At 38.7% G+C, this 12,841-nt stretch overlaps 1 protein-coding gene across 2 annotated transcripts in view; it reads right to left on the bottom strand.

Annotated features, from left to right (window-relative positions):
* AFG1L (AFG1 like ATPase) overlaps positions 1–12,841 on the bottom strand; it is a 188,907-nt gene that overhangs the window by 100,206 nt on the left and 75,860 nt on the right. For both annotated transcript variants that reach the window (XM_006156962.3, XM_027775124.1), the window contains one exon: positions 5,518–5,617. In XM_006156962.3, coding sequence (XP_006157024.1) covers positions 5,518–5,617 — 100 coding nt within the window. The remainder of the gene's footprint in view (positions 1–5,517; positions 5,618–12,841) is intronic.

Raw genomic sequence — 12,841 nt, 5'->3', positions numbered from 1 at the left:
TCCCTGCCTGGGCCATGCGCATAGACTGGAGCTGAAAGGAGTTGCATCTGTTGGCATAGAACCTCCTTCTCCCCAGCTGGGAAGTCCTGGAGATCATCCCACCTTTCCTTCAGCTGTTGCTATACCCTAAAGCTCAGTCAGATTTTATAAAAATAAATGAAAACCTCAAGAGAAAAAAAAAAATCAGAGTTTTAGGCCAGCCCCATAGCACAATGGTTAAGCACTTTATGTAGGGAGCTGGATCCCACATGGCCAACCACAGTTCAAGTCCCAGTCTCAGTGCTGTGAAAAACATTCTAGCATGTGTATATGTGTATCCAAAATCCTGACAAGATGGAGAAATGGAAGAATGGAATTGTAGTAGGACCATGCCCTCCCACTAGGAGGTACTTTCTCTCTCTCCGTGGTGCAACAGTAAAGTGATGTTCAAGAGGAGCCAAATCTCACATGGTGATCACAGTTCAAAGTTCAAATCCCTAGCCTGGTCTGCAGGATACATGCCAGGCATGCATACAGGTCCCCAAGAGCCAATGGGTTGGAAGACTACAGGAAGGGGGTTGTGACACGAGCAGACTCTGTGTTGTTTTGTTTTCATTTTTTTAGTTTTGCTATAGGGTATATGCACTCCTTGAGAGAGAAACAGTAAAAAAGCACCCCCCAATGGAGATGACCATGCCACATTCTCCTCTCAGGATTTTGGATGGGCAGATACACATGCACCTGGCATGATTTTCAAGCCATCAGGTCTAGGACTTAAACCACACAGTTGGCCCTGTGGGATCCAGACACCTTAACCACCACACCACTGGTTGGCCTGTGATCAGACCTTGTATAGGGTGCTCCTCTCTCTCTTTCTCTCTGTTTTACTCTGTTTTACTCTTAAGTGCATATGGCAAGTGCTAAATCATAAATAAAGACAAAAATAAAAATATTTACCTAAATGACAAATTTACCAAATGAGGAGACCAGCAGTTAGCGTAATGACTATGTCGCTGGACTCCCACGTAGTCGACTATGGTTCGAGTCCTGGACCCGGTGGCTTAAACTCATACCGGGTGCGTGTGCGTGCGTGCTCAAGATCCTGAGAGGAGAATGGAGGAGAAGGGATTGCGGCATGGCCATCCCCCCTGGGGGGTGATTTCTCACTTTCTGTCTCTCTGTCTCTCTCTGTCTGTCTGGCGAGCGCACGCGCCCTATAGTAAAAAAAAAAAAAAAGCTCTCTAAAATTACCAAATGAGTAATTTGTTTCAGGTTTTGTAAAAATAAAAATTAATTACAAACTCTCTCTATATATGTATATATGTACACACACACACATATACACACAAATTTGTTTATGTCTCCTATGAGCAAAGGAGAGACAGAGAGACAGAGCACTGCCAATAGGATCTTGATTCCATGATCCACTCAAACCATTGCTGGACTATGTGGGGAGCCTAGCAACATAACCATTATGCCATCTGCTGGTCCCCTACTTGGAATTTTCTAACAGTTTCCCTTTTCTATGGATTTAATCCAAGACCCTCTCTGATTCAGGTTCAAGACCTTAGCTATTATTCTGTAAAATATAAAACATGGTATAGTGATTAAGGCACTAGAGTCCCATGTGGTTGACCACAGTTTGAGTCCTGGACCTAGTGGCTTGAAATTCATGCCAATGCATGTACGTGTATGCCCAAAATCCCGAGTAGAATGAAAGAGAAGGGACTGCAGTGTGGCCATCCCCCCCACCGGGGTGGCGGGGAGTGATTTATCACTTTCTGTTCTGTCTCTCTGGCAATCACAAACACCCATAGCAAAAATAAATAAATAAATAAATAAATAAAATAAGACCTAAAACAGTATTGCTACAAAATATTTTTTTTTTTGGAGAGGTTTTTGCTATAGGGTGCATGCGCTCGCCAGACAGACAGAGGGACAGAAAGCGAGAAATCACCCCCCAGTGGGGGATGGCCACACCGCAATCCCTTCTTCTCCATTCTCCTCTCGGGATCTTGGGCATGCACGCACACGTGCCTGGCCTGAGTTTAAGCCACCGGGTCCAGGACTCGAACCATAGTCGACTACGTGGGAGTCCAGCAACATAGCCATTACGCTAACTGCTGGCCCCACTACAAAATAATTTTGAGCTTGCAAAGAAGTTATGAAAATCCCTTGAGACATAAAAAAAGGCAGGAGACTAAAATAGTAGTAACCATAAGCTGATACTTGCTTTTGGGTTTTAACAGTTGCATGGTGTAGAGAGGACAAGCTGAGGAAGACAGGAATTGGAAGACAGGCATAGGAAAAGTCTGGGAATAAACAGATTCTACTTAAAATAAAAATTTAAAAGCCTATCCGGGGACTCTAGATCAAAAGCTGTGATATTTTAAAAATAAAAAATAATAAAAAAAAAACAGTTGACTGCATTTTGTTGGCTGAAAAAGAGGAAATGTTTACCTGGGACAGAGTAGACAAAGATCAGTGATAACCAGGCTGGCGCATGGCATGGTGGATAAGACTGCTGGATCCCAGGTGGCCAACTGTTTGGTTCTAGTCCTGGACCCAGTGGTTTGAAAAAAGTGCTGGGCAGAGCATATGTGTGCATGCCCAAAATCCCAGCAGGGCAGAAATGGAGGAGAAGGGATTGCAGCATGACCATTTCCCATGAAGGGGAGTGTTTTCCCACTTTCCTTCTCTCTCTCTCTTCCTCTCTCTCCAGCAAGCTCAAATTATTACATTGCTTGTTTCAGGTTCACTAACAAATTCCACGTTATCAATTCTTTATTTTTTCTTAGAGAGATTTTTGCTATAGGGCACGTGTGCTTGCCAGAGAGACAGAGAGACAAAAAGCAAGAAATCAACATCCAAGGGGGGTGGCCATACCACATTCCCTTCTCCTCCATTCTTCTCTTGGGATTTTGGACACACACACACACACACGCCTAGCATGAGTTTTAAGCCGTCGGGCCCAGGACTCAAACTGCGGTCAACTATGTGAGAATCCAGCGATGTAACCATTATGCCATCTGCTGGTCCCTCCATGTTACCAATTTTTAACAGTTAATTCTGAACCTTATTTTCAGCTGCAGCAGCATTTAACAAAGGTGAACATCCATCCATCCTCTTTGCACCACTTTTCCTCATTTGCCACTCTCTTAGTTCTCCTACCTCACTGCTGCTCTTTCCAATCTGCTTTAGAAATGATGACTCCTAGGGGCAAGCAGGTGGTGTGGTGGTTAAGGTGCTGGAGTCCTACATGGCCTTTTGCAGTTCAAGTCTTGGACCTGGCAACTTGAAAATCACTCTGGGTCCATGTACGTGCATACCCTAGAGGAGAATAGAAAAGAGACTATGACATGGCCATCCCCCCCAAGGAAGATTTCTCACTTTCCTTCTCACTGTCTCTCTCTCTCTCTCTCCTGTGAGTTTCACACCCTATAGCAAAAACCTTAAAAAACCTCCCTACCCAAACCTGCTTTTCCCATATCTTCTCCATCTTAATAAACAGCAACTTCATCTTTCTGATTGTTCAGGCCAAAACCTTTTAGTCATTCTTGATCTTTCTCTTTTTTCCCATAGCTTAAATCTGTTCCCTGCATATATCCTATTGATTCTGCCTATAAAATATATCTAGAATCTGATCACTTCTTATCACTTCACTGCTCCATCATTTCCCTTCAGGACTGTCACAACAGTCTCCTAAATAGTCTCCAATCTTAAAACCTCATCCCCATAATATGTTCTTTTGTTTTGGAAAGATTTTTGCCTTAGGACATGAATGCTCACCAGAGAGAGAGAGAGAGACAGAGATAGTGAAAGGGAATGTGAGAAATCCCCTCCCAGGGAGCATGGCCACACCACAATCTCTTCTCTTCCATTCTCCTCCCAGGATCTTGGGCATGCATGCACATGTGCCTGGTGTAAATTTCAAGCTACCCAGTGTGGGACTCAAACCACAGTCAGTTATGTGGGAGTCCAGCAACATATTCTCAATATTGAAGTCAGAGATTTTTTTTTTTTTAATTTGCCAGAGGGTGCATGAGCTCATCAGCAGGATAGAGAGAAAGTAAAAAGGCATCTCCCACCCCCATGGGGAATAGTCACACTGCAATCCCGTCTCTTCCATTTCTCCCTTCTACCAGGATTTTGGGCATGCACTCACACAAGCCCGATGTGTTTCTCAAGTTACTAGGTCTGGGACTTGAACCAAGCATTTAGCCATTGAGATCCAGCCACTTTAACGCCACGCCACTGGCTGACCTGAGAGACCCTTTTAAAACATGCATTCATTCAACATTTGTTCTAAGACTATTTACTAAGCACCATCTATGTGTTAGGCCCTGTTACAGATGTTTAGAATATATCAATAAACAGAAGCAATAAAATTACTGCCCTCATGAAGCTTTTGTATCCTGGAAGAGGAACAATAAAAATACTGTAAGTATTAATAAATAAGTAAATTATATGGCAGGTCCATAAGTGCTATGAGAAAAATATACAGCAGGCTAAAAAGAGCAGTAGCAGGGAAAAAGAAGTGTGTTGAAGATTCTAATAGGAAGACAAATGAGGCTTCCCTGGCAAAATAACTATGGAGAGTAACTTCTGAGCAAAGACTTGAAGGAGGTAAAGATTTAGCCATGCAGATATTTGGGGGAAGAGCATTTCAGGCAGAAGGATGTTCACATGAAGTCTCTTATAAAATATTATTTTGGGGGACCAGCAGTTGGCGTAATGGCTATGTCGCTGGACTTCCATGTAGTCAACCGCAGTTCGAATCCCTGACCTGGTGGCTTAAACTCATGCCGGGCGCATGTACATGCGTGCCCAAGATCCCGAGAGGAAAATGAAGAAGGGATTGTGGCGTGGCCATCCCCCCAGGGGTGATTTCTTGCTCTCTGTCTCTCTGTCTTTCTGGTGAGCGTATGTGCCCTATAGCAAAAACCCTCTCCAAATAGATAAATAAATAAATACAATATTATTTTTGGTTCTTCAAACCTTTAGCTGATCAGAGGATGGGCTGAAAGATACAAGATCTTAAGCTTGTTGTTTTTATCTAAATATTATTTGTATTTTAATTCTTAACTACTTTCCTAATAAACTACAAGTGTGCTTTTTTTAGAAATGATAAATTAAGTGAAGTATTAGAAACTACTCATGCAAGAGAGCTTTAAGTCCTTTTGTAAAATTTAATTAGGAGTTTTATGTCTCATTTAATTAAGTTTCATTTATGGCCCATAAAAAGCAGTTAGAAGGGCTGAATTTTTTATTTGTACCTATGACATATTTAATATTCAGGGAAAAAAACACAGCAAGTGCATCAGACATGTAAGATCAACTGCATTTAACTTGCTAAGAATATAAACACTTTTCAAATGCAAATACCAACAGATTTTTCAGATTAAGCCAATTATAAAACTAATGATAAGCAAAGTCATCAGATTTATTAACACAAGAAAATGAGCAGAAAACTATGGATTTTAAAAGCTTGTTAGTTCTCACCTAATTGGATGAGACTAGCACAATGTTTGTTTTTACCTTCCGGTGGCCTGTTGGATGTTGCCACAACGACGACCCCGTTTTTGAACAGATTTTCAAAAAGCTGTTTGAGAATCATGGCGTCAGCAATGTCAGTGACCTATGGACAACAACACATTTGTTTTATTTTAATTTCACTTCTGCTCTAACAAATTTGCTAATGGCTCTTTTTTTTTTCTTTTTTTTTTTTTTTTAAGAAGAGAGTGAATTCCAAGAGAAAAATTCTAATTATCACCATGAAGAAACGAGTAGATAATTAAAAGCATGAAAGACTACATAAGCAGTCTTTTAAATTTAACTCTTCTTTTTTGCAAGTCTATCATTTCCACACAGACTATCAAATGGTTCCATGTTAACGTCTTTTATAGAACTACAGGTGGAAAGCATAGATAATTGTCCTAAACATTTAGGAAGCCTAATTAATTAGAACTAGCATGACCAACTCCCTCTTTCTACTCTCACCCACCAGCACCCACCCCCACCAAAAAAAGAGGAGAGAGAGAAAAAAATAATAACAAAGTACACAGGCTGTTTGAGATTTCCAATACCTTTCTGGCAAAGGTCCTTGGAAAGGTGACTTTAAATGGCCATGGGACTTTAGAAATAAGGACAAGTAGCCAGTGAGACATAATCAGCTGCTGTTGAAAATAGAATGATGTGACATAGATACTATTGTGCAATTGTTGCACAAAACAATTCAACAGATGGCCCATCACAAAAATAAGCAATTTCATTGTTCTTTTTAAGTGCCTTCTATTACTGTCCATGAATAATCAAAAGGCACTGCAGTCACTTCCAGCACAGCCAGCCTCTGCTAACCTTCACAAACATAAATATTCCTTCTACAAAAAAAGAAATAAAACTAACAAAAATGGTTAATACAGTATTTTTTAAAAAAATAACTCCTAACAAAACTAGGAAAAAATGCATCATGCAAATAAAACTATTCTATATAAGCTAGATTAGACATAAACATAACTATGCATCTTTTCTAAAATTATTTTTTAAATTCACAATTAAAAGTTACCTTAATATTGTTTTTAAAAAGCTTTTACAATTCATGAAGAAATAAATGTCTGATGAAGACTGACAAAAATAAATATATAAGTATAAAAAATAACATGAGTTTTAGATATTCCCAGTGTAAAAATATTTTGATCTTTATTTAATAGCACATTTCAAATATTCTCGTTAAAACTAACATTATATATATTCACAAAATAAATTACATTGTTATTTTTAAACCATGTTAGAGAACATAAGAAATGGTAGGATTCTCTCAATTAGGTCAAAATACTCAAAGTTACTATCTAAACGGTTTGAACAGACAACCTGGGTTGCACAAGTCTAAATCACTTCCTATCTGAACAAAATATAACAAAACTATGAAATGAAGATGAGTGGCTTTTTCTTTTCTTTTTTTTTTTCCTTTTTACTGTCTCAGGCTATAATTTGAAAACATATTAAATAAAAAACTATTGAAGATAACTTAAATTAAAAAGACTTCAAAAACTTCCAATGTGGTGACTGAAATGAAAAAGAAAGTGGTACTGATATTATTTAATTTGGAACTTGGGAATCACTGTCAAATTTTGCTTCTGCAAAAACACAGAGAAGGTCCTTTCCAAATGCTTATGCACTAATGGCATTTCTGAGGAGAGGACTGAACAAGCTTACAAATTTTAGTAGCAAACAGCACTTATAAATTGGATTCTCAACACACTGACTTTTTAAAAGAATAATATCAGTTAAAGGTTACCAAATTTTAGAGACTAAAATGGCCATTTGACTATATCATTAATTATTATTTTTTTAATTACAAATAGCTTTTGTGCCCTAAGGTTCAGAAAAGTGAGGGACATGTAGTTTATAAAACAGTGGAAAGGTTCAAACTGAAAGTTAAAGAAAGCAAACAGGAAAGGCTTGCGCTTGAGTTGTAATTTGTTGTTTTATATTGAGGAATGTTTTTCCCTTATCTGAGTAAATTAACTTGGAGAAGCTATGACTAATTAATAAAGCAGGAGTCACTTGGTGTAGCCGGGTGCCAATGTACACTCTTTTGATCTTGTCCCCGCACTTGTTCGGCTTTGCTGGGGAACAGTAATTTTACAGTATAAGTGAACAGAAAACAATTGGCCACACATTCTTGAAGAGCTGGCTTTTTCAGCACCCAGCATTTCATTACCACCGGAACAAAAGACAAGGCTACAGATTACCAATAAGGGTAGTCTGCTAATACAGAGAGCAGAGACATTTCATTAGCATTAAAGAGAAAAGATTTTTTATGACCTAGAGTTCCTTTCCATTATGACTCACTTAAGTAAAAAAAAGAAAAAAAATGCAATGGCTAATTTACATGTGTAAGTGCTTGAGTTTCAGTCACTCACTGATTGGTACAGTACCATGTAATGAGTGACAAACATAAGCATGTATTATCAGCAATTAGTATTAGCACAAAAATAAGCATCTATTTTTTATTAGCAATTTTTAAGAGCTTTACAAAAATGGTTAAAGTTATTTTTTAAATGATATTGATAGCTCATATAGAAAAAATTTTGCATGATATTCTGCTCATCAGAATTCTTTTTAGGATGATCTTATTAGTAAAATATCTGTTCAGTGTCTCTAAAAAGAAATACCAAAAAAAAAAAAGTAAATAAAATAACATAAACACACACACACACACACAGTTACTGGGGCTAGCTGACAGACTGGTGGTTAAAGTGACTGGATCCCACATGACTGACTATGCATTTTGAGTCCTGGGCTGGGAAGCTTGAAAATCACAGTGCCACATGTTTTTCATGTGGGAGGAGGGAGCTGGTCATGCTAGTTCTAATGAATTAGGCTTCCTAAATGTTGAAAAACTTGAAAAGCACATGCATGTATGCCCAAAATCTCAGCAAGAGAAGGGATTGTGGCATGGCTATTCCCTGATGGAGTTATTTCACACTTTCTCTCTCTCTCCAGTGAGCACATGCACCCTAAAGCTTAAAAATTTTGTTTTTAATTCAAAAACAAAACAAAACACATTTTCTGAGCTGGCTCCATAGTAGAGTGGTTAAGCACTGTACATAGTGAGCCAGCTCTCTCACAGGGTTGACTGCAGTCTGAGTTCCAGACCCTGGAAAAACATGCTAGGCACATGTGCATATGCATGCCCCAAATCCTGTTGGGATGAAGAAATGGAGGTAAGGAATTGCTGCATGAACCACACTCCATTTAAGGGTGCTTCCTCTCCCTCCCTCTCTTGATCTTTCTCTGGTGATTGTGTACTTCTATAGGCAATTTTTTTTTTTTTAAGTTTTGCTATAGGGCATGTGCATTTGGGGACATAGACCAAGAGAGAGACAGGAGTAGAGGGTTAGAGAAGTCACCTTTCAGTGGGGAGGGCCATGCTGCAATCCTCCTCCATTCTCTTCTCAGGATTCTGGGTACACATGCATAAGCAACCACTGTATTTTTAAGCCACGGCTATAACTTAAACTGTATAGTCAGCCATATGGAATCCAGGATCTTAATCTCCATGCCACCTGCTGGCCCTAGCCCTTTAGCAATTTTTTTTTAAATGATAAAATAAAAAATCAGTTTCTGTCAGTATTGTCTTTGGAATTATAAACAGTTTAACAAGTGACATAAACTCAAAGAGAACATAATGAAAATCCTAAAGAAAATTGAGTGTAATCTGTTCCTTTATCTTAGCAACTAAAACACATTTAAAAGAAAAATCTAGGGGCCGGCAGGTGGTGTGTGGTTAGAGGCACTAGATTCCCACGTAGCCATCACAGTTTGACTCCTGGACCTGGTGGTTTGATTTCTTGCTTTCCCTCTCTCTCTCTCTCTGGTCAAATTAAAAATAATAACAAATGGAATTAAATAAATATTTTTTTAAAAAAAAGAAAAATCTATTTAGAAAAAACCAAAATAAGAATAGTGTATCTGATACAATAGGTATAACTGATATGGTACACTTAGCTTGTTCACTTAAAAATGAACAAGCTAATGAGGAATACATCTGCAGATGTAATCCAAATGCTACCAAAACATAATTTTTAAAATTCCTTAAATTCAAGAGTACATAAAAGAAAGAGTATATCCTGTTTTTAAGCACCAATAATTCCCATTCATCTCCCTAGGAAAATAAATATTATGTTAATTAACAGTATCCAAAGGCCAATAACAACTAGCTAAAACTCAAGACTACTAATATGATTAAATTTTTAAAACGAGGTGGTGATTGTAGACATACTGTTAAGAATAAAGTGCTGAAAAAAATCTTTTCTAATAAATCAGCAAGCATTGTATGAGGCTTAATAAACTTAAGGATAATTTTTAGGTTCTACCATTAAAATATCTACCAAAATCCCACCCAGCTCTAGAGCTGTATATTTAAGCACATAATACAAGACTTTGTATACCAAAGAAAATGTATAACACCGGTATTACTAGTGACCAAAAGCATTTACTGTATGAAATTTGTATCAGTTGTGTGACCTTGGTCAAGTTACTTGACCTTTCTGACCCTCAATTTCCTTATTAATATAATGAAGGTAGTAATAATATCTACCTTATAAAATTATTATGATACATATTATAAACTTCCAAGAAATGGTGTCTATGATTATTACCTATATATGGTATGCATGCTAGTATAATTCTATATTATGTAGAGCTATATAGGATTTTAGCTGTAGATGAAATTATTTATAGCATAGTATAGTAGGTAAGAATGTTGGCACATATAAAAAAAGAACTGAATAAATAATAGCTAGCATTACAGAATTTACATAATAAATGGAATGTAAGCATTCCAATAAATAAGTGAGCAACATAGTATTCATGAAAGTAAACTTCATTTTTTAGGAATTACCTATTTAATTTTATCAATTATTATTATTTAATTTTGCTATAGAGCACCAGAGAGACAGAAATAGAGAGAAGGATCATAGAAACATGTATGCCTGATATAATCAGAGAAGTCTCTGGAGGCTAAGCTGGGACATTTGCCTGTGGGTCGGCCTCATAGGACATAGCATTTTACCTCCACTCCACCATCCAGCTCTGACAGTCCAGGACACTGAAACTAGGAAATCCAGGCTCTGCTTGGAGATCACCTCTTCCCTTAGGGGACATTCTCAAGAACTTAGACTATTTTCTCTGCATCTTTTCAACACTGGGCACATGCAGATATTGGGTTTTTCTTACATGCGGTTGAAATCTCCAAGATTCAGGTTTAGAATTGTTGAGGAAAGTAAGAGAGCAAGATTCTTAACATTTTTCATTCTAGGACATTCTGACCACTATTGCTCAAGGGAATGCTAGACTAAAATTTAGGATCAAATTAAAGTAACCAATTTGGTATTCAGTCTTGTTATCTCTGCACATACTTTCTTCAGAACCCTTCTGGGAAAGAAGTATGTAGTTCCCTAATCTATAAAGAAAATTGGATTGAGAATACTAGAGAGCAATGACTGAGGATGAATGTGTAGAAGGTAAGGTTGGAGGGGAAACAGGAGGTTTTAGATGAAGAAAATAAGACTATTTTCCCCTTAGAGTATAAGCTTGCTTATTTATTTATTAGATTTTTGCTATAGGGTATGTGTGCTTGCCAGAGAGAGACAGAGAAAGAAAGAAAGAGAAAGAGAAATCACATGTCATGGAGATGACCACTCTGTAAGCCCTTCTCCATTCTCCTCTTGGGATTTTGAGCACACACACATGTGCCTGGCGTGTTTTTTTTTTTTCCTTCTTTTTTAAGTTTTTTTCTTCTTCTTCTTTTTGTCATAGGGCACTGGTACTCACTGGAGAGAGACAGTGAAAGAGAAAGTGAGAAATCATGCCCTAGGGGGAATGACCATGCCATAATCCCTTCGCCTTCATTCTCCTTTAGGGATTTTGGGCATATACATGCCAGGCATGAGTTTCAAGCCACTGAGCCTGAGACTTGATCAGCAGTCTGACTTGGCATGATTTTCAAGCTGCAGCATTCAGACTCAAACCACACAGTGAGTCATGTGGGATCTAGTCATTATAAGTAATTACCATGCCATGACTGGCCCAGTATAAGCTCTTTAAAGTAATGTTTTCTATTATTTATTTTCTATTATCTGCAGCCAAAAACATTCCTAGTAGGTACCTCATCTTTGCTCTTTTTGGCCTTAGTTCATCAGATAATTCTTCCATTGGCGGTAACGGATTTTATATTAGGGGAGGCAACATTTCCTTACAATACCTTTTACCAATGCTTATGCTCTCTTTTACATATTACTGGAAAATTCCTCCTGGCATAGGAGATAGATGCAAAAAATGAGTTGATGGGACTATTTTTATCAGGACTTTATTTACAAGAAGAAGGCATAAGAGGGATGGCTTCAAGGCCTACTGACCAGTTCCCTAGGAACTGAAATAGGTTTGAATCCCAGCCTAATGGCTTGAAAAACATGCTAGGTATGTATGTGTGCATGGCCAAAGTCCCAAGTAGATGGAAAAATACAGGAAAAGGAATTATGGCATGAATATGCCCCAACCAGAGGTGCTTTCTCTCTCTCTCTCTCTCTTTCTCTCTCTCTCTCTAGCAAGCAAACATGCCCTCTGGAAAATTTAAAGACAGAGAGAGAGAGAGAAGAAATAGGCACAGGAGCTCCAGCTAAAGAGAAGAGATTTACTTGAGACCCCAGGATGGGAGGGGCACTGATGGCACCACATGAGACCTGGAGCTGGGGATTGGCTTGGAATTGGGGGTAGCTCTGGAGAGTTGTTGGGGAACATTCAGTACTCCGGCCCTTAAAGTGGTTCAGATCCTTTCTATACCTCTTTGTTTCTTTCTCATTACTAAGCAGGAACTTCTCTCTGTGCCCATTGAATATAAAGTCATGACTGACCCATCCCCCATGCCACCCCACACAAATCTAAGCCTGCTGACACACTTGTGAACCAGCTCCACATAAATCAGATGTCCAGGCATGGTCCATCTATCTCTGGGACAGACAGGGTCCAGTAATATGGAATCAAGTTCTTTAAGGCAACTGGGCTGAATAAACACCAAACCAACTCTAAGTGGGATAGGCAACGACAGACATCTCCATCACATCTTCTATATCAGCCTTTCAAAATGTGAACTCACTGGAGAATGCCCAGTACAACCAGGCAGGTTTCTGTTAGAACTTCACTACCCAGGGGACCAGCAGTTGGCGTAATGGTTGTCACTGGACTCCCATGTAGTCGACTGCGGTTCGAGTCCCGGGCCTGGTGGCTTAAATTCACACTGGGCGCACATGCGTGCGTGCCCAAGATCCCAAGAGGAGAATGGAGAAGGGATTGTGGC

Source organism: Tupaia chinensis, unplaced genomic scaffold, assembly GCF_000334495.1.
Source record: "Tupaia chinensis unplaced genomic scaffold, TupChi_1.0 Scaffold000527_1, whole genome shotgun sequence".
NCBI lineage: Eukaryota > Metazoa > Chordata > Mammalia > Scandentia > Tupaiidae > Tupaia > Tupaia belangeri.
Note: the sequence above shows the minus strand (reverse complement) of the source record. Positions and strands in the feature narration are given on the sequence as shown.